Below are 26,787 nucleotides of genomic sequence, written 5' to 3'. Positions count from 1 at the left end.
AGGCATTAAGGGGAAGTGACGCTCTCCTCGCTCAGGGCGGAAGTTCCCCGCCCCACCCGTAAGAACTGGGATGTGACTAAAGGCAAAAGAGGATCTTGCACGGGTTCCCGTTGTCCACGGCTCCTCCTCCTGTTACTGCGGGCGTGATTCCTGGGACTCAGGTATTTTCCTTTTGCTGTCCTGCGGCGCAGGCTTTGGCAGAGTTCTGCTGGAGTGCCGCTGGTGCTGGAGTAAGATGTAAAGAAATGAACGGGAGCAAGCAGGGAGAGAGGCGACATCTTCTTGTGCAGGGCTCAACCGTTGTAAACGCGTTGCTATCTACAGCCCTAAGTGCGATCCTTTCCGCCTGCCGTCCGCTTACCGGGACGGGAGATCCGGTTCAAGGCCAAGCTCAGAGCTCGCGTACTTTTTTTCAAATCCTGGTGTTTTAGGCCTTTACTCTCCTCGCCCTCCCCCCCAACCCCCTTTTCCTATTTCGCTTACCCTCCGGTTTTGGAGGGTTAATGGTTTTCTGTCATTTTTCCTTATCCTCATCACTTTAAGTTCTCTTTGAAAACGAACTTGATCTGGAGATAAATCTGTTTTTCCTTGCAGCTAATCTTCTTTCCCTCATAGGTTCTCAAAGTCTAATGCAGTTCCTCTGTGGGGCTCACCCCTTCCCCTCTCCCGCTCCCTCCGCAGCCCCAGCCTCCCTGCAGGATCCTCCCGCGTCTCTGCAGCCTTTCAGTATCCTGGAAACCGAGACTGCAGAGAATTTCAGCTGCTGTTGAAGTTCTTGGCATCACGGTCCTAAGAGAATTCTGCCCTGTAGATTTAGAGTTGATAATAGACGTTTCTTTGTTTTAGGCGAACTGTGAATTTGGTGAGCATTTTTTCCTTCTTGTAATTAAACTTAAGCGGAAACAATTGAAGAGCTGGAATGCCTGGTGTGAGGCTGAGTTCTTTGGAGTGTGGAAGAAAATATTTTTGGGAAGGAATAATACAGTTGCTTTTGAATGACCCAGTGAGAAAAGTCTGTTATCATTTGAAGTCCACAATTTATGCACTTAAAATGCAAGTGTTCCTACCCTGTTCTGTACCACATGTCTCTTAAATACTTTTTTAAGTCTTAGCATACCAAACCACTTTATAAATAATTTTTGCTGGACAATGGAAGTTCAAAAATAACTTCTGGGTGTTGTCTTAAAGCACAATTTGATTATTATAGGTTTTTCTTTTTTCTTTTTCCCCTTTCTTTTGGGAGTAGAGTAAATGTAAATGGGGCTTGTGTAAACATGCATCCTTCTGTTTTGGTTTAAGTTCTAGGTTGTTACTTTGATTTTAATTAGTCATTTTGGTGTTTAAATGAATTTGCCTAAATTTGGTTTAACTAAAAAGAAAAAAAATTTTTTTTAAATTTTAGAGGCAGGGTAAGGGCAGGGGAGTGAAAACCAAGAGATGATTTTAGAAGTTGTCAATGAGAAGGAATGTCTAGTTCTCATATTTCCAGCGTAAGAAGTTCAAATTTATACTTTTACTCATGTATGCTCAGACTTCAGGAACTCAATTCAGACTTAACTAAAAGAATGATGTACCCATCAGAATGTACACATTAGAATGCCAGTTTATGTTGGAATAGAAGATAACCCTTTCCAGTAATCAGAATTTTCAGGTTGAAAATCCAGTGCACTCTTTCCTGTATGCAAGAACTTGGGAAGTTGTGTGGTAATCGTGGAACAAAGAAAGTGAACTTGGAAAGTCCTGAATTATATATCATCATCAAAATTATGGTAGAAGCTTAAGAATTACCCCTTCTCTCTATAAAGAATACTTTTTCAAGGGGCTTGGATACTTAAATCAACTAGTTATATCCTTTTCCTTGGAACAAAGCACGGTGAGTTTTCATTTTGACCACTTTTCTCAGGGCCCTGTAGATCACTATGTTATAGATTGCAGTCTATTTTATATCTGTTACCTTTAATTTCCTTGATGAAGACTTGGAAGATGCATTAGTCTTCATGGTGGATGGGACCAGGAAATGGGACCTTATCAGCACCCCATATATTACTATCTTTTAGAGTTATTTTGTGGAAAATAAATCTCATCCAATTAATGTATATTCTGTTTATTTCTATTATGAAGTAGATTTTTAAAAAATCTTATTCTTGAATTCTAGGAATTGTGTACTGACTAGAAAAGTCTTTTATATTTAACCATATAGAGAGGTAGGATAAAAATTTTTAAATCAAATTCCAGAACAGTGGAATACACTATTAGGTGTATTAATAGTACACCTCTGAAAGTTGAAAGGGAGTAATTAAGAATACATTGAAAATAGCAAATTCAGATAAAAGAAGTTAAAATAATAATTTCAAAATAATTTCAGTAAGTTCAAGAAAGTTTACTTAAATTAATGGATTAGTTAGTTAAATTAAGGAATGTTTCTGATACATACCTTAATTTTTTGAGCTGAAGTTAAGGTAAACGCAATTGCCCTAAAAGCATCCTTTATTTCCACAGTCAGAATAAAATATTAATTGGTTGGATGAACCACTATAGTTTTTTCCTTGTTCTTACTCAGATTTTACAGACATCCAGGGATATTGGAAACCAGTTTGAATTCTGTAAACTGTTAAGAATTTTGTATAGTTTAAGAAATTATTGTGAAGAATTGCTATGGAAATGAAAGGTGCTATTAACATTAACAAGTAATTATAATTACAGTATTATTTGAGTGTTTGCTGTGTGCCATACACTTTGCTGGGTACTTAATGAATATTAACTCATTGAATCCTCACAACAATTTTTTGAGTTTACATCATCTACATTTGTACTGTGGCACATTTTGTGGGTATTTGCATCAGAAAGTAATTACTCAAATGAGTCAATTTAGCTGTTTGCTTAGAGCTTTGGAAAACTTTTGGTGGGGGAGAGTGTTGAAACTATAGGATAAAATTAGATTTTTCCATCATTAATCACTCATATCTATTATTATGTATTATTTGATTATATGTATTTTAATCTTCGTCTTTGGGTTTATGTTCTGAACCCTTTTGGTTTCTTGTTTGAGTCACAACTTTAATAAGGTTAAGAAATTATGAGCTTATTTTTATACATGTAGGATTAAACAGTTCTTGATGTGTATCAGTGTTATATTTCATTTACTTAGGTTTATGCTCCAAATCCATTGTGCATTTCTGAGTCAAAATGCTACTTTTAAACACAAAAAAATTTTGGTTGCATTTTAAGCACTAATCTGTTTGTTAACAGGATTTCACATTTTTTGTAACCAGTTTTTCAGTAGATGGTTTAATTATGTAACTTAGAGCTTTTAGTGGATGTAGTAGTGGCTTTGGGGACTTGCTTTCTTCTGTGTTATTTTGGAGCCTATGATATAATGACTGGTATTATAACAGGCTTCTAATTTTACTTTTGTTTCTCTAGATATAATGAAAGTCAATCTCAGAGAAAAGGAAAATATGCCAACTTGTTCCATAGGCTCACTGTCAAAATTATTATGCCATCATTAGTTGAATTCTTCTGTGAGGAAAATTGAACTGTGGGAAAGAAATTTAAACAATTTTTATTTCTCTTGACCATTTATTTGCTCTCTTTGTAGCAGATGATTGCCTCCCAGCTGATTTCAGCACCACTGTTTTGGAGCTTAGGTGTCAATTAAGTATACTAACTCACAACTTGACCTTTAATAGCTTGATTTCAGAATCTAAAATTGTGAAGCTGCTGTAGACTATGGAATGTTTGATTTTATTTTAAACTTATCTAATGTTATCTTTATATTGTGGATATTTATGTAATAAGAATGTGATTAGAAGTGAAGTACAATGCTATTACCTTTTTAAAACTTTTCAAATGGATACCATTTATTCAATTTTGACTAATCAATCCAGTTACCTGGATTTAGAGTACTCCTAAGTATTTGTTTTATGGTACCAAAATTAAAAACAAAAAAGTATGGCAGGGATTTGGGGAAAGAAGAATCAATCCTACTATTATATAAATAACAGAAGGGAATGATTGTTCCATGGACCTCTCTTTATTTCATTTTAAAGCTCTGATGTATTCTTGTATCTGATCGACATAGTGTGTGTGTGTGTGTGTGTGTGTGTATTTTATATATATGTATATGATCTGTCCTTTATGGGTTTCTGTTCTGTACCTTTCTAGTTTCTTGTTTGAGTTAAAACTTTAATAAGATTAAGAAATTATGAGTTTTGGGGCTTCACTGTTGGCGCAGTGGTTGAGAGTCTGCCTGTCGATGCAGGGGACACGGGTTCGTGCCCCGGTCCGGGAAGATCCCACATGCCGCGGAGCGGCTGGGCCCGTGAGCCATGGCCGCTGAGCCTGCGCGTTCGAAGCCTGTGCTCCGCAACGGGAGAGGCCACAACAGTGAGAGGCCTGCGTACCGCAAAAAAATAAAAAATAAAAGAAATTATGAGTTTATAAGTGAGGCAGTATAACATAGTATTTAAGAACTCTGGAGACAGAGTGCAAAGGTTTAATCTTGCCTTAGGCTTAATTTCTCTGTGCCTCAGATTTCTTCATCTGTTATATGGGGATAATAATAATAACGGTGCCTATCTCATGGTGTTACTCTGAGGATGAACGGAGTTAATACATGTAAAAAGCTTAGAACAGTAGCTGGTACATTATGGCAATCAAAGATATTCTAGATGCTCTTTATGGAATAATTTAGTCTTATCAGGAATAGCAACAATTATAAATTGGTTCAGTAAATATTTTAAGCAGGTCAACACTGATCAGCATTGTAATTTTTTTAATGTAATATGTAAAGAACATTGTTCTAAGGTTAAGAAAATATTATAGTCCCAGTAACGTCTTAACTAATTGTGTGATCTTGTTAATTCATCTAAACTCTCTGAACTTCAGGTTCTTCATCTGTAAGTCTTATGTGAAGTTTAGTGCCATATATTTTTTTTATGTCTTTTTTCCTGTACAAAATCTCATAAACATGCAATTGTAGAATAATGTAATGAACCCTTATGTACCTGTCACCCAGCTTCAGCAGGTATCAACTCATGGCATCATATCCATTTCTATCCAATCCCTCATCCTATATTAATTTGAAGCCAGTCCCTGACATTATTTTATCTACCGATATTTCAGTATGTATTTGTAAAAGATAAAAACTCTTAAAAACAAAACTATGGTATTACTGTTCAACAACAAAGAATAAAATAACAGTGATTAGTTAATATAATCAATAATACAGTCAGGGTACAAAATTCCCAGTTGTCTCCTAAATGTTGTGTGTATGTGTGTGTATGTATATATGTGTGTGCATGCACCTGTATGAATCACAGGTTGTATTTGGTTGATAATGTCTTTTAAGTTTATAGTAATCTGTAGGTTCATTTTCATCCTATTTCTTTCCATTTATTTGTTGAAGCCGTCTACGTTATTTATGCCATAAAATTTCTCACAGGATGTTTTTGCTGATTGCATCCTTCTGTTATAGTTTAACATGCTTTTTCTGTTTTCTTTATATCTTATAAATTAATAGTTGGATTTAGTCTGTTGACTACATGTTTGATTTTGGGGGGTGTGTGTGTGTGGTGAGTGGGAGTATGCAAAAGTATTTATAGGTGGTATTATGATCTTCCATCAGAAGACCCTGATGTCTGGTTGTCTCTGTTTTTGTGACATTAGCAGCCCTTCATAATCAATGCCTACCTCTATTAATTCATTAAGATTGTAAAATGGTGATACTCTACCATTCCTTCTTTAATAACTGGAGTACTTTTATAAAGAAGAACTTATCCTCATCTATTTGGTAACCCAGTGGTACATTTGTTATAGGAAAGGCATGATAAATGCTTGATTCTTTCCCTTTATTTGCTAGGTTTCAAATGATGAGTTGATTCATTAGCATCCTCCAGTGGTGATCACTTTTTTTAAATTATTGTAATTTTATTATCATTATGAACTCATGGATTTAAGCATGTCTGCTGTGTTTTAATCAATTGCAGTTACTATAATTGATGATCAGTTTGTCCCATCTCTTTGACTAATGAGAAGCCTATTCAGTTTGGCTCCTAAGTTTTTTATGACCTTAGACATCATTGATAGCTTTATTGCTACCTAGTATGTAAAGATTCCAAATTTATGGTGACATTTTCTGCCCCAGGTCTGGAATCAGCCATTTTTCCAAGGAGTTCTGTTCCCTTGGAAGGAAACAATATTTAGGGACCACATCTGGTGCTAGGAGGAGTGTTCTTTGCTACTGGGTTGGTTGTAATTTCTAGCCCTTTTCAGTAGAGCTAGGAAATACAACTTTTTTCTTAATGCACATTTGTATACCTCATATATTTCATATGTATATACATATGTATTAGTGTATATAATGTTGTTTCTCTGTATATTCTGATATTTTTAATTCAAAATCAGACTACAAGGTTTATATTTAATGTCTCAGTCTTACATCTTTCTCTTCTCCCATATTGAGAATCCCAGATCACAAATGACTCTAGGGACGATAGAATTAGAAATGTCATGTAATTATGCATTGTGGCAATGCACAGTAACAGTTTCAGAATACAAATAACACTCTCACCAACAATGTGATTACTGAAAGTGGTGTAAAAATTTTTAGGGCATACCCCACTAGGGATGGACTATCAAATTACTGTTTTAAGGTTATTTGGAATGGTATGGTTAGGCTACTAACTAGATGAACATTGGGTTCCTTTGCTTCCTTTTATTTTCAAGTTTCTTATGGATTGTGTTTTTAAGGTTTAATTTTGCTTTATAATTGTGTAAAATAATTCCCTAATTCCACAGTCAAATCAATAAATGGGATATATTCAAAGATGTGTAGCTTCTATCTCTATCCTCTCCACTCTTTTCTCTCCCTTCTCTGTTAGGTAACCTTTTAAAAAATATACCATGTAATATTTCCTTTTTTAAAAAAAAAATAAGTAGGTATGTATATTTGTAACCTCCCCTTTCTTAGATAAATAGTGACATACTATACACACATTTCTCTTCCTTGCTTGGATCAGGGAGATCCTGCAGAATTGTATATGCAGAGATTCCTCATTTCTATTCACAGCTGCATAGTACTCCATTGTGTGGATGTGCCATAGTTGTAAAATTCTTGGTCAGTTGCCTCTTGGTCTCTCAAATATGAAAGTACAAAAGCATAAGGTATTATTCTTTAGCTTGTACAAATAGACCTACAATTATTACCTTATGCATTTGTCTTTATATATTTTTTGCCAGTGTATTTTTTGGATAAATTCTTAGAAGTAGGATTGTTGGATCAAAGGGTAAATGCAAATGTAATTTTGCTAAACTTACCAAATTTATCTCCAGAGGTCTGTATCATTCAGCATTCCCACAAGGATGTATGAGTGTGCCTCTTTCTTACAGCCTCACCAAGAGTATATTGTCAGGAGAGAATTGTTAACTCCATATAGTTTTAATTCATTTGATTATAACTGAAGTTGAGTGATTTTTCATATACTTAAGAACCATGTGTATTTTTTAACCATCTGTTCATTTCTTCAGCCTAATTTTTCTATAGGGCTAGAGTATTTTAGGAATGTTTTATTTATTGCTGATACATCTTTTATATAGTAATTTTTTTCTCAATCTCATTTATACTTTGTTCTTTGCTTATGTTTTTTTAGCTATTCAAAGTTTTTTAATGTAATTGATTTGATCTACTTTTTAACTTACTGCCCCTGGGTTTTGTACCATAGCTAGGAAACTGTTCTCTAATCTCAAGTTATAGAGGAATTCACTCCATTTTATTCTAATACTTGTATGATTCCATTTTTTACATTTATACCTTTGATCCATAAGGAATTTATCCTGGCATAGATATGTGGAAGGGATCTGATTTTATCTATTTTCCTGAGGCTCAGTTATCCCAACATGTTTATTTAAAAGTCCCTCTTTTCCTCACTGATTTTGAGATGCTGCCTTTATCATAAACTAAATTTGCATATATTAAATTATCTATTTCTGTATTTTTTATTTTTCACCATTGATTTGTTTCTCCAAACCAAACATTCTATTTAATCCACAACAAATTATACAGATGAGAAAGTTCAGGTTTAGAATAAGTAATTTGCCCAAAGTCTACAGCTATTAAGTAGTCAAATGTTGACTTGAACCCACTAATCTCTCTGGCCCTGAAATTCACACTTTTCCTCACTGTTCTTTCCTGTTTTCTATGGTACTTGTTCTTCATTCTGCACAAGGTTGTTATTGAGATAAATGAAACTGCCAGTGTAAAACTGACAAAGGTTAGGTTTTGAAGATTAGGAATTATTGCTTCTGTGAGTTATCTTTAGCCATTTACGGGTAAATAGCTAAGAACCAAGTATAGTCACAGTTGTAATTCATAATTTTGAAGGAGTAACAGTTATAATTTGCTATAATTTTTAAGCAGTTACACTTGTGCTGGAAATATTTTAACCAATTCTCAAACATTAGCATGCATAAAAATACTAATGCATTCTTAAAACATAGATTGCTGCCCCTTCCTTAGTTTCTGATTCCTTAGATGTGTGGTTGAGCTCTAGAATTTGCATTTCTAGCAGGTCCTAGGTGATGCTGATGCTGTTGGTGCAAGGATCGTATTTGGAGAACCATTGTTTTAAAGCTCTCTTTTTTAAAGTTCTGTTAATTTCTCTTAAGTCAGATTTCTTGAGAGAGAAAAGGAGTCAAATTTAAAATGTTAAGAATGATGTTATGGCAAACCTCCAATGTAATTCATTTTAAGTTCCCTATATTTACCTTGCCCTTTTAAAGTTCTTAGTTCAAATTGTTTTGGTTACATGTTAAGAGTATAATCTCTTAAACTTTATTCTCAATACTTAAAGGGATTAAACATCATGTCATTTGAATCCAGTACAATGATAGAAACATGTATGGGTTTTCTTTTATGAAGTCATCTTTACCAGTATCCTTCTTGAGTGGTTTTTAAACCTTTGATCATTTTTATTATTTTGGGGGGTAATAGGAAAGTGAGATAAAGGAAAAATACTACAGAGGGTATAAGTGTAGGGGAATAGCTTCATCGTGGCATTCTGGTGACATTGCATGTGTCCACATAGGCAAAAGCTTGGACTGTGGGACTGAAGCTTATCTGAGTCTTGGAACACCTTGCGATTCTCCTGGAACATGAGAGGATGGATGGTCTTTAAGGAGCTGCTGCAAGGTCATCTCTGACCTACCTCTCTGTCACCCCTGGGAGTGTGCCGTGAGACAATTTCTCTTTACCTCCCTGGTGTGATGAGGTATGGGACTTTCGTGTCCCGCTGCCCCGCAGAATAGAGCTCCAGAATATAAAACTGCTGCTGCTGTAGTTTGGGTCCTTCACAACTTGTATTGCTGCCGTCCAGCCCCTTTTGTTTCTATGTTGTCCTTTTTAGTATGTGGGACAAGGATCCAGGGAGCTTAGTCTTCTTTCACTGTCTGTAAGTAATAAACTGTTTAAATTTAAAAGTGGCTCGCTGTATCTTTTCTGGTCAAATTAGTCAGGTTTTGGCCTTGCCCTGTTTGTATTTATTCATTTGACAGTAAGTAAGCTTTGTTCCGTTTTTGGTGAGTGTGGAAGGGAGTCACATGGGTTTAGCTGGCAAAAACCGAGTCTTCTTAAGGAAGATAATGATAATAATAAATAGTACCTAATGATTATTGAGTGCTATGTGTACTATTTTGTCTGTGCTTTACAGATGAGAAAACTGAGACTTTAAGACCACTTTCCCAAGGTCACATAGCTATTAAATAGTACAAACAATATTGTAACCCTAGGAACCTGATTCCAGAGCCCAGTCTCTTAAAATTATACCATCCTGCATATCTGGATATGTGTCATATATACACAAACATATGTTCTTTTATGTGTTGCATGTGTACATATATATGTGTGTGTATGTATATTTACAAATCAATATTGTAGTATGCTTTTATATCATGTTGATGGTAATTTACCAGTCTTGGATATACAAAAATTAGTATAAAGATCTATTACTGTATGATTTCTATTTATACTAAAAATGAATCTAACCAATAACTCATTAACTTGATTTGAGAATCAACAATTCTTCAATACTTTGTGTGGTCCAAGATGTCCACTGACATCTTGTACAAAGATGGTACCTTGTACAAAGTAGATTTCTTACCCAGTAGTAAGAGATGGTACAACATAGAAAGCAAAATACCTCTTAAGCAAACAATGTAAAAAAAATCACTAGTAATAAGATAACTTATTAATAAATAAGATATTTATCATGAGCTTACTAAGTGATAGGCACTATTCTAAGCACTTTATATGCATAAATGCATTTAATCCTCAAAACAATCCTATATTATTGTATTATTACTGAGTAACTTTCACCCTTTGGTTTTTCACATAACTCTCAGATTTCCTTTTTTTTTTTTTTTGACTCAACACCCATAAGATGTCTTGAATTTCTTCTCTTCATCAGGCCTTTTACTTTGTTTAGATCCCTTTTAAAGGATGGTACTCCAAATCTGTATTCCAGATGTGGTCTGACATTTGCAGAGCCAAGTGGAATGTCTCCTCTCTAGTTCTGTATATTATAGTTCTATTAACGCACCTTAAACCTCCATAAGATTAGTGTGCTAAAGTATTACTAAAATTAAAATCCCTAAACCCTTTAAACACATCCTACAGATGAGTCTTTTCTCTCTTTTTCTGTACTTGTATAGTTGTTTTGGAATCCACTATAGAATCTTAACATTTATCCCTCTTAAATTTCTTCTTATTAGATGTCAGGTCTTTTGGGATCCATGTTTTGTTAGCTGATGTATTTGCTGTCCTCTGCAGCTTCATATCATCTGCAAAGCTGAAGAGCCTGCCTGCAGTATCTTCATCTAGGCCTTATGATATACCATCAGAAACCTCCCTCCAGGTGGACCTCATTTCATTAAGTAGTATATACTCTGGTGTGGTTGTCCAACCACTTGCTAATTTAGTTAACTGAACTAGCTTATATTTTTTGGTTTTGTTCTCAAAATCATAAAAGCATTATAAAATTCTTTACAAGTATCTAGTTAAACATTGTATATTTTTCTGATCTGCAAGTCTTCTAAATACATCAGAAAAAAAAAAAGATTAATCTGTGACACGTCTTCTTGTTAACTCATGCATCCTAGTCTTAGAGATCACTACATCCTCTTCTAAGTATTCACATTATCAAACCTTTGATCCTTTGTTTTAAAGTGTTATCTGAAATTAACATTAACCTTACCAGAATTTTAGTAGAAATTACACTCTTAGTTTTGAAAATAGTCTCCTGTCTTGTGGCACTGGCAATGATTCAGGGATCTCATTCACAGGTTCTTTTAAATATCTTGGAACATAATTGTTTGGTCTGGGAGAGATGTGAACTTATAAGGTAGCTAGGTCTCCTTTTTTTTTAATTTACTTTTTTAAAAGACTATTTTTTTTGAGCAGTTTTAGGTTCACAGCAAAATTAAGAGGAAGGTACAGAGGTTTCCCATTTACACCCTTTCCCAACAGATGTGTACCTTCCCCCATTATCAACGTCCACCACCACGGTGGTGCATTTGTTACAATTGATGAACTTATATTGACATGTCATTATCACCCAAAGTCCATAATTTACCATAAGGTTCACTTTTGGTGTTCTGTATTCTGTGGGTTAGGACAAATATATAATGATACATATCTACCATTATAATATCATATAGAGTAATTTCACTGTCCTAAAGATCCTGGGTGCTTTGCCTATTCATCCTCCGTCCCCCTTAACTCCTAGCAACCATTGATATTTTTACAGTCTCCATAGTTTTGCCTTTTCCAGAATGTCATATAATTGGAATCTTGCAGTATATAGCCTTTTCTGATTGGCTTCTTTTACTTGATAAGACATTTTTTCCATGTCTTTTCATAGCTTGACAGCTCATTTCTTTTAGCACTGAATAATATTTCATGGTCTTGTTGTACCATAGTTTATCCATTCATCTACTGAAGGACATATTGGTTGCTTCCAAGTGTTGGCACTTCAGAGTAAAGCTGCAATAAACATCCATGTGCAGGTTTTTGTGTGGACATAAGTTTTCAATTCATTTGGGTAAATACCAAGGAAGGCGATTGCAGGATTGTATGGTAAGAGTATGTTTAGTTTTATAAGAAGCTAACAAAGTGTCTTCCAAACTGGCTGTACAATTTTGCATTCCCACGGCCATGAATGAAAGTTCCTTTTGCCCTACATTCTGTCCAACATTTGGTGTTCTCAGTATTCTGGGTTTTGACCATTCTAATAGGTGTGTGGTAGTATGTCGTTGTTTTAATATGCAGTTCCCTCATGACACATGATCTTGAACATCTTTTCATCTGCTTAGTTACCATCTGTATCTTCTCTGATGAGATATCTGTTAAGGTCTTTATTCCATTTTTTAATCAGATTGTTACTTTTCTTGTTTAATTTTAAAATTTCTTTGTTTATTTTGAATAACAGTTCTTTATCAGTTGTGGTTTTTTGCAGATATTTTCTCCCAGTGTGTGGCTTGTCTTCTCATTCTCTTGACATTGTTTTTCCCAAAGTAGAAGCTTTTTTGTGGTTTTTTGTTTTGTTTTGTTTTGTTTTATAGAGACATCCAACTTATCATTCTTTCTTGTGTGGATTGTACCTTTGGTGTCTTATCTAAAAAAAATCATTGCCATACCCAAGGTCATCTAGAAGTTACTCCTGCGTTATCTTCTAAGTGTTTTATGGTTTTGCATTTTACATTTAGGTTTGTGATCCATTTTGAGTTAATTTTTGTGAAGGATATAAGTAAGGTCTGTGTCTAGATTCATTTATTACTTTACATTCCAGCACCATTTATTGAAAAGACTATCTTTTCTCCATCGTATTACCTTTCCTGCTTTGTTAAAGATCAGTTGACTGTATTTATGCGGGTCTGTTCCTAGACTCTCTGTTCAGTTCCATTGGTCTGTTTGTCTGTGCTTTCACCAGTACCGCACCATCTTGGTTACTACAGCTTTATAATAATGCTTGAATTTGGGTAGTGTCAGTTGTTCAACTTTATTCTTCTTTTTCAATATTGAGTTGGCTATTCTGGGTCTTTTGCCTCCCCATAAAAACTTTAGAATCAGTTTGCAACATCCACAAAATAACTTGCTGGAATTTTGATTGGGATTGCATTGAATCTGAAGTGCAAGTCAGGAAGAACTGACATCTTGATAATGTTGAGTCATATTATCCATGAACATGGAATATCTCTCCATTTATTTAGCTAGTTCTTTGATTTCTTTTATTAGAGTTTTATAATTTTCCTCATATAGATCTCGTACCTAATTTTGTTAAATTTATATCTAAGTATTTCAATTTTTAGGTGTTAATGTAAATGGTTATATGTTTTAAATTTCAAATGCCACTTGTTCGTTGCTGGTTTATAGAAAATCCATTGACTTTTGTATATTAACCTTGTATCTTGCAAACTTTCTATAATTGCCTATTAGTTCCACTGTCTTGGGTTTGTTTTTTTTTTTAATTGTTCTGGATTTTCTACCTAGACAGTCATGTCATCTGCCAACAAAGACAGTTTTGTTTCTTCCTTTCCAATCAGTGTGCCTTGTATTTCCCTTTCTCATCTCATTGTTTTAGCTAGGTGTCATTTTTCATTTCCTTCTCTTATTTTCTGTATCATTCACCTTTCCTGTTTGTTCACTTTTCATCCTGAATAACATCTTCTTGTTGAATCAGACAAATGAGAGTTGAGAGGGGTATGTTTCACAAAACAGCACTTATAATTAAATTAATTGCATGTAAAGGAATTGAGTACTTAAATGTTTATAGACTTTCAGATGAAGTTAATTTTGAACCAGCCTTTTGAAAATTTGAATTGGATGAAAAGAACACGGGAGAGGAGAAAGTTTATAGGCAAAATCTGGCAAATGTAAGAAAATATTTATATAGAGCTGTAGTAATTACATGAGCTTTATTGGAATGAAAGGTCATTATGGAAAGAATGGGAAATAGTGAAAGTGGGGATCATGAGAAGAGAATGAGACTTAAGTGCTGTATTCATAGCACTTCAAGTTGTGTGGAACTTTAAACTTTACAGAACAATTTTCATGTAACCTTCTGAGATAAGTGGGAGGTATTCTTATTTTATGGATGAAAAAATTAATACTTAGATTAAGAAATGTACCAATTCCATATAATAGTATATGACCCAGTTAGAACTAAAACTCATTATATTTCCAAGGTCCCTGTTCTTCGCTGATACTGTTACATTTCTGTTGCCTCACCATAGTACCCTGTACTCATAACTCTTACAGTTTGTTATATGTTCCTGTGCATTATCTAATTTGATCCTCAAAAACCTTGTGAGATATATATAGTTCAGGTATTATTATGATCTCACTTTACAGATAAGGAAAATGAAGATAAGGTAAAGTTAATGATGTAAAGTAGCTAGGACTACTTTCTTAATCCTGTCACTTATTTGCTATATCTACTTGCTTTCCTGTTGTTCATTTTTCTCTTTTCAGTCTAGATGTTAACTTTTTCCATTAAACTGAGGCTAAAAGAAGTTAAACAAGTTTAAGAGGTCAACACTATAGTAAGTAAAAAGAACAGACCCAGATCTAAACATGTACCTTCTGGTTGCTGTTTTCTTACCAATATTCTGTTCTGGAATAAAGTACCTACTGGAAGACCAACAAGTTTCTTGAGACTTGTCGATACCCTGATTGAGAATTATTCTGTTAGATGTGTGCAAGATTAGTTGGAGAGATCAGAAGTGGAGGCTGGTGATATCAGCTATAATGTGGTCATGTTAACAAAATTTGTTAATGGACATAAAATTCAAATGAAACAAGTGTGAAATGATGATGTTCTTAATGAAGATAAAAGTTTTAATATTTGTATATTTGCACTTAAAAATGCATAGGAATGAAGTGCTATACTCTCCCAGTCCTACCAAGATTTATTTTATTTAATAATGTTCAGAATTTTTAAGTCTATTTGATAATACTTTTAAAATAGGAACCAAATTTTCTGCTTTTTAAAATTATCCCCATTACTTGTATTTGAGGTATGAATGAGAAAGGAAAGAGTTCATATTGTGTAGATGTCTTATATTCCTTTCATCTATTCTAAGCAACTGCTATGAGCCATTCTGAAGTATCCACGTGTTGATTTCTTATGGCTGCTATAACAAATTACCACAAACTCAGTTGCTTAAAATAACAGAACTTTATTCTGTCACAGTTATGGAGGCCAAACGTCTGAAATTATTATCACTGGGCTGAAATTAAGGTGTTGGCAGGGCTCTGTGCCCTCTGGAGGTTCTAGGGAAGACTGTGTTCCTTGCCTCTTCCAGCTTCTAGTGGCTGCCAATGTTAATTGGTTTATGGCTGCATCAGTCCAATCTCTTTCTCTGTGGTCAGATTACCTTCTCTTCTTCTGTCTGTGTCAAATCTCCTTCTGCCTTCTTACAAGGTACATGTGATTGCACTTAGGGCCCAACTAGATAACCCAGGATAATCTTCCCATTACAAAATCCTTAATCATATCTGCACAGTCTTTTTTTTTTTTTTGCCATAAAAGTACCATTCAGAGTTTCCAGGGATTAGGATGCAGATGTCTTTTGGGGGAACAATTATTTAACCTACCCCAGTCCTTACTGCCTCTCACTTTTTCTTCTTTTCTTTCTAGTCTCTTTTCTTCTTTTCTATTTTTAATCTTGTTCATCTTCCAGAAGCACGGAGTGTGCTTAATATCTATAATAAAGGAGTTGAATGATTGTTAACTTCCCTTCTAACTCTAAAAGCCTCTGTCTAGTATTTAGTATTTAAAAAACAACAAACATGCAGATAAACAACAAATCTTAGTTATTTTGTGTTACCTGTAAAAGTAATCATTTGCAAGATTATTTTGAAATAACTATTCATGCTTTTTGTTTTTCTGTAGATGGACCACACATCCCCGACCTACATGCTTGCTAACTTAACCCACTTACATTCTGAACAACTTCTACAGGGCTTGAATCTTCTTCGTCAACATCACGAACTCTGTGACATCATTCTTCGAGTAGGTGATGTTAAAATCCATGCTCACAAAGTGGTACTTGCCAGCATCAGCCCATATTTCAAAGCTATGTTTACTGGAAACCTTTCTGAAAAAGAGAACAGTGAGGTTGAGTTTCAGTGCATTGATGAAACTGCTCTCCAGGCCATTGTGGAATATGCCTATACAGGGACTGTTTTTATTTCACAGGACACAGTTGAATCTCTCCTTCCAGCAGCAAACCTACTCCAGATAAAACTTGTCCTGAAAGAATGTTGTGCATTTCTTGAAAGCCAACTTGATCCTGGTAATTGTATTGGAATTTCTCGCTTTGCAGAGACATATGGTTGTCATGACCTTTATTTGGCAGCCACTAAATACATATGCCAGAATTTTGAAGCAGTTTGCCAGACTGAAGAGTTTTTTGAGCTTACGCATGCTGATTTGGATGAAATTGTTTCCAATGACTGTTTGAATGTAGCTACTGAAGAGACTGTTTTTTATGCACTTGAGTCTTGGATCAAGTATGACGTCCAAGAACGCCAGAAATACTTAGCACAGCTACTTAACAGTGTACGATTACCATTGCTGAGTGTTAAGTTTCTCACTAGATTATATGAAGCAAATCATCTTATTCGTGACGATCGCACTTGTAAACATCTTTTGAATGAAGCTCTGAAGTACCACTTTATGCCTGAACACAGACTGTCTCATCAGACAGTCTTGATGACACGACCTCGCTGTGCTCCCAAAGTACTTTGTGCAGTAGGAGGAAAATCTGGACTGTTTGCCTGTTTGGATAGGTAAATAGAAGGCTTTTAAAGGATTGATGCTAATAGATTTTATACTCTTAAAATTTGCTAATTTATTATATTTTTAAAATAGTTTGATTTTCCTGTTTATTTGCTTCTTTTTGTTGTTTTCTTTTTAAATCACTTACCTGATTATTTTAATCACATTGTCGTCCATTCTCTACAACACTCTCAATTTTAAACACCTCTCCTCCCTCCCAGTGCACAAACTTTATCCATCCTGGTTATTCATGAACTTTTCTTCCATTTTATGCCCTTTCTTCCTTTGTGAAATCATTTACATCTTTCTTTATATGAGTCAGACCAGGTCAGAGGGGATTTATTATTGCTAGCTATATCAAAAAATGCTAAAGAGGAGAGCTAGGAATTTGTGATGAGAGCAGACTGGGACAAGAATATGTTTGAATGAATACAGTTAATCAGAGTAACCACCAAAAAAATAAAAAAAACAGGATATTGATATAAATCATGGACTTTACATGCAATTTATTTTCTTCAGCGTAAATATTTTTTTAACAACAGTAGTAAAAAGTGCTTTCTTTTCTGATAATTTAGAGTAGGAGTTGTCAGACTTTTTCTATAAAGAGCCAAATAGTAAATATTTTAAATTTTGTCGCCGTCATATGGTCTCTGTTGTAACTACCCAAGTCTGCCATTGTAGTGCAAGAGCAGCCATAGGTAATACATAAACAAATGAGCATGGCTGTGTTCCAATAAAACTGTACTTACAAAAGTAGCTGGTGGGCTGAATTTGGCCCATGGCCATCATTGATTTAGAGCATTCTACAAGTAACTTTTTTTGTTTATTTGTTTATTTGTTTAATTTTTATTTTATATTGGAGTATAGTTGATTAACAATGTTGTGTTATACAAATAACTTTTATACATTGAAAATATAGCTGGATGTTACCTTCCTTTTCCCTTAAATGGGATTGCTTTATGAAAACTTTTATGTTTAATTTATTTCTTTAATATTTAATATTCTAAATATTAGAATAAATATTAGAATATTTAACATTCTAAAATATTTTGAAACATTGGGTAGGTTGCATTTCTTTCCTCCAATAGGAGGAAACTGTTGATGTTTTATCAATGTCAATTGATATGTCCTTTATCTTTTAAAAAGTCTCAGTGTACATTTTAATTGTGGTCTAAAACTAGTATTGTTGAGATTGGGCTAACAATAGCTTTAAAGTTCCCTTGTGCCCCTCCTTGATGCCATCTCCTTCTCTCCCCCAGAAGTAACCAGTATTCTGAGTTTTTAATGTATTATTCTCTTGCTTTTTGTTATAATTTTACCACATATTATATGTGCCCCAGTATATAGTTAGGTTTTACACATTTTTATGTAAATGCAGTGGTACCATGTATATTCTTCAGAGATGTGTTTTATCATTGAGCAGTAAGTTTATGAAATTGAGATTGCATGAGGAAATAATTCATTTAGTTTCGTTGGCGTATGGTATTATAGTAGATGGACATAATACAACATTTTCTTTCTACTATGAATATGATGACTGAAAATTAATTGAAATGTTTCACATATACAGAAAAGTCCACAAATTCCAAGTGTACAGCTCAATGAATTATCACAAAGCAAACATTACAAACCATTTCAAGAAAAGAACATGAACAACACCCAGAAACCACCCTTAAGGTCCCTCCCTGTCCTCCCCAAAGGTAACCACCACCCTCATTTCTAATCTAGAGATTAGAAGTGTTTTTGAACTTGATAGAAATGAAACTATACTGAATATATTCTTTTGAATTTGGCTTGTTTCCCTCAACATTATATGTGTAAGATTCATCGCTGTTACATGTAGTTGTAGTTTGTTCATTTTCATTGCTGTATAGTATTTTCTTATATGATATGCACAATTTACTTATCCATTTTATGGTTGATGAAAAATTTGGATTGTTTCCGGTTTTCAACTATTACAAATAATGCTACTGCGAACACTGTTGTACATATACATATGTGTGCATTTCTGTTGGGTGCATATCTAAGAATGGAATTGCTTTGTCATGGGGTGGGTATACCACATCTTATTTATCCATTCTCCTTTTGATAGATGACTGTGTTGAGCTGCTGTAAACCTTTCTCTATTTGTGTTCTTTTGCAAAACTGGCTGTAATAGGCATTCAGTAGAGTAGATACACAGGAATGAAATTGCTGTATCAGAGCATACGTGTATCTTCAGTTTTGCCAGATATTGTTTATGGGCCATTTTGATGTTTTAAATTTAATTTTTTCTGCTTATTCTTTAGTGTGGAGATGTACTTTCCTCAGAATGACTCTTGGATTGGTTTGGCACCCCTAAACATTCCTCGCTATGAATTTGGAATATGTGTTTTAGACCAAAAAGTGTATGTTATAGGTGGTATTGAAACTAACGTGCGTCCTGGCATCACTATCAGAAAACATGAAAATTCAGTCGAATGCTGGAATCCTGATACAAATACCTGGACTTCTCTTGAGAGAATGAATGAGAGCCGAAGTACCCTTGGAGTAGTGGTACTTGCAGGAGAACTTTATGCTTTAGGTGGTTATGATGGACAGTCTTATTTACAATCAGTAGAGAAGTATATTCCCAAAGTAAGAAAGTGGCAACCTGTGGCACCAATGACTACAACAAGAAGTTGTTTTGCCGCAGCTGTGTTGGATGGAATGATATATGCCATTGGTGGGTATGGTCCTGCCCACATGAACAGGTATTTAACTTAATCAAGTTGTAGATGCTTGTAGATTTTTTAAAGTATCATTAACAATGATTTCTGGATTTTAAACAATTTGTGTATATGAATGAACTTCCCTTTTTAATTTTTAAAGTAATATTGATAGACATTTGGGAAACTTAACCGCTCCACAAGTATAATTGTAATTGGTTTACATGGAGATTTAATACAAACCGAAAACTCAAATCCCTTTTATTAAATTTTACATTCATTCATTCAATATAAATGGACTAGATTTTAGAATTCAGAAATCTGAAAATAAGATGAAGTTAGATAACTTTAGATTTGGGGTGGTGTGTGTATGTATAAATGTGTGTGTCTGTATGTGTGTGTATGGATGGATGATCTGTTACTATGTTGTTTAGTAGAATAAAAAAGTGGAAAATGTAATTTCTATATGCTTACACAATATTATAACACATCATAAACTTTAAGCCTTATTTAAATATTCCGTTCTGGATTCTTATTCTGTAATCATACATGTATCATTATGTATCTGAGCTGTGCTGAAATTTAAATGTGAGATTTCTGTATTTTATAGTATTCTCTGAATAAAGGAGAAATATATATATAAGAAAAACAAAAGCATAAAGTGCTTATATGGAAAATTAATCATAATTCTGAACCTTTGTTGAAAGTCGATCTTCCAAAGATTTTATCTCTAATAGTATTATATCTCTAATAGTGGTATGTGTTTTATTTATCGTGAGCATTTTAATAAAAGAGAGTATGTGGTGGTTTGTTAACAGGCTGAGAAAGTAATGACACAACAGCATTTCATCTATAAATTTTTATTTCTGTGTAGGCTAAATTTTTCTCCCTTTTTATTGTTCCTTTAGTTGAAGGAAAAGTATTTGGGACCCAGACATGCATTTCTATTTTTAAGCTGCTAACAGAAATTTCTAAGATAAAAGGTTAAGTACTTTAATTTTGAGATAATGCTTTTGAAGTTTGAGTTCTTGTTACAGTTTTTCACAGGATTTTTCTTGTCTAGTGATTTTGCTCTAACGGTTTTTATCCTGGTGTCCTTTCAGAAATAGTTGTAGTTTAGTCTTCTAGTCTAGTCTAGTCCCTATTCTGAACTTACTCTCAAATGCTTTAGGCTTTCTTGAGAAGTTAGGTTAGGACCAGAACAAGCTCAAGCAACTTGCCTTTGCACCCCTTCAGGGAAAGTGTAGGCTTAAAGACCTTCTGGGATTTTCCAGGAAAGCTTATTTGGAAATTCTGATTTGATTTGAATTTCCATAATGCAACTTGGAAATGCCAAGAATTCTCTGGCATACAGACTTTATTTAAATCTGTGAATTCTCATAAATTACTCTGATTATTATAATCATTACGATAATCATTATGATTAGCCGGTTTTTGTTATGAAGTATGTAGTGTTTGCTTTACAGTTAGTCACCATGAATTCACCTATAAGAAAAAAATTCCTTTTCTTTCCTTCTCTTCATCTTCCCTTTTCCTTAACTGTGTGGAAAATCCTTAGTATCTTTAGGAACCATCTATATTCAGTTTGTGATTTTCAGAGTCCTTTCACATGCATACTCATTGGACTTTATTCATGAATCCTTGAGGTTATATTATTCCCATGTTTACAGGAAATGACTTATCCAGGAGAAACAAATCCAAAGTGATAGGTCTAAGTATGTAATATTAGTACTTGAACCCAGATTTTCTGACTTCAGATGCTCCATGCTTTTAATACACCTTGCTGCTTGTACAATATAATAGAGTAGGGTATGGCTATTATTGCACCAGTCTACAAGGTAAGCTTTTATCCCTGTGATTTTATCAGCAAAATCTGAACATTTGGGACAAACTACTCTTGTTTTATATCTGTCCGTTTGCACTTTTAAAACTCTGGTGGGTTTTAGTTGCTTTAGTAGGAAGAGTGACACAAAGGATATGTGAATTAATTCTTTCTTTTGTGAATATTTGCAGTGTGGAGCGTTATGATCCAAGTAAGGACTCCTGGGAGATGGTTGCATCTATGGCAGATAAAAGGATTCACTTTGGTGTGGGTGTCATGCTAGGCTTTATTTTTGTGGTGGGTGGACATAATGGTGTTTCACATTTGTCAAGCATTGAAAGATATGACCCTCATCAAAATCAGTGGACTGTGTGTAGACCAATGAAAGAACCCAGAACAGGTAATAATAACATACCAATTTCTAAACATATAGGACAATATTTTTTATAGTGATGTTCTTGAAAAAGTAGTTTCTTGGGATATAACAGTAAGAGTATTATTACTTGTCCAGAAAAAACTTTTCTTGTGATAAACTTGACTGACAACTTGATTAGACAAAACTATATAGATTTTTTTACTGTGATTTTAATATGCCAATGTGCATATTGTTATTTTTTAAACTTCTACAACACATCTTGAGAAATGCTCATAATAGAAAGTATCTTATAGAAGCTCTTTGTGTCCATGTAACAAATGTAATTGTTTTATATGTTACACACACACGTGCACACACACCCAGGATCCTAGGGTTGTTCTATTTTGTTTTTTATTGTACATCAGCAGTCTGTATATTACTTTCAAATGTTCTCTCCTCCTAAAGGGGTATAGTTATAGTTGATCTAGAAAGAGTTGGGTTTCAGGTTTCATAAAGAAAAACAAATACACCTTTGAGGAAATTATCCTTAAACCCAAACTCAAATCACATTATTTTAAAAGGAACGTTTTAAGTTACTGGTGGAAATGCTTTAGGAGTATTCCTTGCATTTATGATTAAAGAAACTCCTGAAAAGTAAACATACGAAGGAAATTGAAAGGCTTGTTTACTAGAATTAGTTTCTGTGGTACCATTGAGAAGGAAAACCATAAAACAATGAAAATGTAAAATATTTGGGTAGCCTTGTTCTTTTTAGAACTATATATATATAAAGTAAAATTTTTAAGCATAAATTATATAGTTTATATATATTTAAAATTTTAACACATTTGAAAACAAAAATTAATGAATTTTGAAAAATATAAATATAAATTGAGAAGAAAGCATATGGGAAGATATATACTACATTATTAATATTTAACTGTGGTGGAGAGAGGGAGAGTAGGATTGAGGAGAGATGAAGGAAGACTTCAGCTCTTTTACATATACTAAGGGATTTTTTTCCACTAAGCACATATTGCTATATTGCTTGTATAATTAATAATAGGTTATTGAAATGTATTTTAAGAAAACATTTAAATGCAAATTTAATTTAGTGCGAAGTCTGCTTCATGGTTAACATATTTTTTTCCCCTATTTTTACCCACCTTTCCTAGGAGTTGGTGCTGCAGTAATTGATAACTACCTTTATGTAGTGGGTGGTCACTCAGGGTCTTCCTATCTGAATACCGTGCAGAAATATGACCCTATCTCAGATACATGGCTGGATTCAGCTGGCATGATATACTGTCGCTGCAATTTTGGATTAACTGCACTTTGACAAGTGTGGACTTGTGGAAATAGCGTAGTGATGAACCTTGTGCTGCATGAAAGGATGCCCAGTTTTCTGAAGCCCAAAAGCTACATTGCTTCCTTTTTAACTTGAAATGGCATGAAGACTCAAAGTTTTGTTGGGTACTTTGAACTGACAAGTAGCTTTGGTTGCTCTTGATTATACAGTGAATCGATAATCCAAGAAAAAAAAAAAAAAGGAAAGATCTTGCCAATTGAATTGTGCACTTTTTTTCCCTAATACTGGGATAGAATAGTTTTATGTTCATAAGTGTACATGTGGAGAAAACCTTGCTGCTTTTTAAAAAAAAATTAGCTTTCTTCCCCCTCCTTGTTCTGCACCGTTTTTTACCGGGATGAGAGATACTTAGATGCTGGAGTATACTGAGTGACTAGACAGAGTGCTGATACTATCTGTTGGATATAAATTCATATGCTTCACATTTTAAACAAAGGGCTGCTTTTTTTTTTCTGGTACTTTTAAGAGTTGTAAATTACATGCCATACTGAGTCACCTGGATATTCTTACTGCTAAATGGCTTTACGGCTGGGGATGTAATAAGTTTGCAAGATAAATGCATTTACTGTCATGATTTCGGGTCCTATTTTAAGCAATCAGATACTTACTGTGTATGCCTTTTTTATATGGGCAGGTTAATGCTGGATGAATTTCGTTACCCATCTATGGTATGCTAAGCATGGATAGAAAGAGTTAAGCATATCAGTTTCAATTTTTTTTTAGTAGTCCAGCAGGCTTCCCAGTGTTGATGTAAATATTTGACAAATGTTTAGTACCACTCTTAGTGCACATTGAGTTTTTTCGTATATGCTTACAATAATTTTAGTTTTTTTAAGACTTTTGTTTGCTTTTTCAAAGTATTCAGATATAAAAATGGTGCTAACTGTAGGATCTGTAACAAGGCTATACCAATGTTCTTTTGGATGTTAAATATGAGATATGCATGACATGTTTTGATAGTATTTTTCATTTTTACCAGCTTGGTTCATTTGTGCTTATTAAAAATGTTAGTGTTTATACTAATATTTACATCCAAAAAAAATTCAGATGGCCTGTTATGCTTTTCATGGTTCCTGAATAGTGATTTAAAGAAAGATACATTTTATCTTCTTTCTTCTTGTGCTAGATGTTATATGCCCTTCTTAAAAACAGAAATATATGCATTAAATATAAAGCACTAGGCAGTTAAGCATTATTTTGTACATTTCTTAGGTAACTGAATATTTTAAAGTTATTGAGGAAAACTGGAACTTGATGTTTACTTGAGTAATGGTTCTAAATTCAGTTCCACTTTGACTAAAGAAACGATCTTTTAAAGCAAAATTGTTTGCTTTACCCAGGTGACAGCTTATTTAAAAGAACTGGTTAATTCATTTTGTTTTGCATGTTTTAGTAAATGTCTCTTAATCTTGAATACATTACTTTGCATTTTATTAGGATGTTGGTACTTGTATTTTTGGTACTGTAGTCATTTTGTTTTCCTTCCCTTGATTTTTTCTTTCTCTTTTCTTTTTTTTTAACTTCCCACTATCTCTTTATAGTCTCTACAAAACTATATTTGTTTCCTAAGAAAAAGTTCATATTGCATTCTTAAGTGCCATAATGTTCAGAACTATTGTTAAGAAGCCATTTGTAATTATAAAACATAGGTTCATTTCTTAGCATATATGTTATATCTTGAAAACTATTTATAGCCAGGCAATTTTCAGTTTTCCTTGTTCTTCCATAAACTGCCAGTTGTAGACTTAAGTATATACTGCAAAACTGTGTGAACTCATCTTTAATCATATAAGTAGTTTCATGCTTTATAAATATTTGCACAGATTATAAAACCTTGCAAGTGATTTTTAGTCTCTTTCTAATTAAGAACTCAACAGGAGCTACTAATAATATTGACAGTCTGAATATTTTCTATGTTGCTTGTTTGAATAACTTAATGATATATAGCAATAACTTTATAATTGATTTGAATAAATCTGTTGAATAGAAACAAGGTGCACTATTGTGATTGGCCTAGACTTTATTTAAAGAAAGCAATTTAAAATAGATTCCATCACATACTTAATTTTAAATCCCCATCTCAATTTTCTTTCTGTTTATATCAATCAGAAAGAATTGTTATTCTTGATAACATTAACAATGTTAATTATTAAATACATCCTATTACACTGTTTTTAAGCCCCTCTCCCCAGAAGATAAGGGAATTTGAAAGACTATAGAAATTTATTTTAATTGTAAACAGATCTATACTATACATTTTATTTTCACAATGTTTTCCTCACATATCATCCCCACTATCAAATTAGTATAAAATATATAATCGTTTGGTAAATTAGACCAAAGACATAAGTTGATCATTGTTTTGGAAGAATCCAAATTTCATCTCAGTGAAGACTAAATATGAAACATTTGGGGCAGTAGTAAGAGCAATATACTAGAGAACAAATTATGAAACCCTGTGAAAGGAAAAGAAAAAAAAACCCCAAATTTAGAAATATTTATTTTAGGTTTGCTAAACCTACTTAATTGTGCATAAGAACCAGAGGTATTATGACCTGACAGCTGGTAACTTTACAATAGAGCCTTCTCATTCAGCTTGTGAGAAGTTTCATCATGAATACTTTGCTGACAAATTGTGAATTTAACGCCACATTTCTAGTGTTAACAAGGTTCGAAATGTTTGATTATAAATTCCCAGGGTTAAAGATTTTAGAAATAATTTTATATACTCAGGCAAGGAGGAGAAAGCTATTTAAGATTGCCCAGAACTATTTTGGAAAAAAGTAACAGTGGGAAATAGAAATTAATTTAATCATTTAGAAGATAATTGCCTTCTATAATTATGTTATGAAGACTTAATCTGTTAGAAATGTTTGGCTATTTAATATTTGTTAAATATAGTAATAGAACTCAAGTGATTTTTAATGTAACCCAAAGGATAGTTATATAAATTCCATATATTATTGATAATACTGTTTTAAACATGAATGAATATTACATTTTAGGACGTGGTATCAAAGTAATAGGAGAATGGCATTAAGTTTTTGTTTTTGTTTTTCGCGGTACGCGGGCCTCTCACTGCTGTGGCCTCTCCCGTTGCGGAGCACAGGCTCCGGAAGCGCAGGCCCAGCGGCCACGGCCCACGGGCCCAGCCCCTCCGCTGCCCACGGGATCCTTCCGAACCGGGGCACGAACCCGCGCCCCCCGCATCGGCAGGCGGACTCCCAACCACTGCACCACCAGGGAAGCCCTGGCATTAGGTTTTGAAAAATTATTTTGATAACTTGACAAATATGGAGGGTCTACTATATGGGATACTGTGCTAGATGCTATGGGGGCTAGAAATATAAATAAGATATAGTCTTTTCACCCAAAGAGTAAAATATAGTAAGGGAGACCTGTACCCAAATAACTATTATGGTAAAGTGTGAATCTAATTCCTTATTTCCGACATCATGAAAAGTGATTGGAGATCCAATTTATGTATAAACATTTGTGTCCTCTAGCGTCCAGAATTATTTTAAAAGCTAATATTTATAGAACTCCAACTTTCCTAAAATTGGATAATATATTTTCTAGTAGAAAAACAGAATTATAGAAACTTAAAATAATATTATGTTATCAAGGCTCTGGCTAACATTGAAGGAAATATATGTAAATATAATGCTGTTTGTTTTCAGTTTTGGTGTTTGATTTCTGGTATTGTCACCGAAGTGCTCATT

General features: G+C 33.8%; 1 protein-coding gene across 4 annotated transcripts; it reads left to right on the top strand.

The window, feature by feature from the left end:
* Window positions 1-25: 25 nt before the first annotated feature.
* Window positions 26-23,250, top strand: KLHL28 (kelch like family member 28). 4 transcript variants are annotated; one of them, XM_033428429.2, is made up of 6 exons: window positions 178-1,873; window positions 14,522-14,592; window positions 15,945-16,843; window positions 19,121-19,564; window positions 21,533-21,741; window positions 22,872-23,250. In XM_033428429.2, exons 3-6 carry the CDS (start codon window positions 15,945-15,947, stop codon window positions 23,033-23,035), a joined length of 1,716 nt encoding a protein of 571 aa, XP_033284320.1. In that variant the 5' UTR covers window positions 178-1,873; window positions 14,522-14,592; the 3' UTR covers window positions 23,036-23,250. The 4 variants fall into 4 exon arrangements, with proteins under 4 accessions (XP_004270054.1, XP_033284320.1, XP_033284322.1 ...); XM_004270006.4 differs by lacking the exons at window positions 178-1,873; window positions 14,522-14,592 and adding an exon at window positions 26-161; XM_033428431.2 differs by lacking the exon at window positions 14,522-14,592.
* Window positions 23,251-26,787: the final 3,537 nt, after the last annotated feature.

Source organism: Orcinus orca, chromosome 2 (assembly GCF_937001465.1).
Source record: "Orcinus orca chromosome 2, mOrcOrc1.1, whole genome shotgun sequence".
NCBI lineage: Eukaryota > Metazoa > Chordata > Mammalia > Artiodactyla > Delphinidae > Orcinus > Orcinus orca.
Note: the sequence above shows the minus strand (reverse complement) of the source record. Positions and strands in the feature narration are given on the sequence as shown.

What these genes read in the sequence shown, in the direction of transcription:
- KLHL28 (XM_004270006.4), top strand. Translation starts at nt 15,945, where the DNA reads ATGGACCACACATCCCCGACCTACATGCTTGCTAACTTAACCCACTTA. An exon ending in GGTCCTGCCCACATGAACAG is followed by an intron (nt 19,565 to 21,532) that starts GTATTTAACTTA and finishes GAATATTTGCAG; the next exon opens with TGTGGAGCGTTATGATCCAA. An exon ending in AATGAAAGAACCCAGAACAG is followed by an intron (nt 21,742 to 22,871) that starts GTAATAATAACA and finishes CACCTTTCCTAG; the next exon opens with GAGTTGGTGCTGCAGTAATT.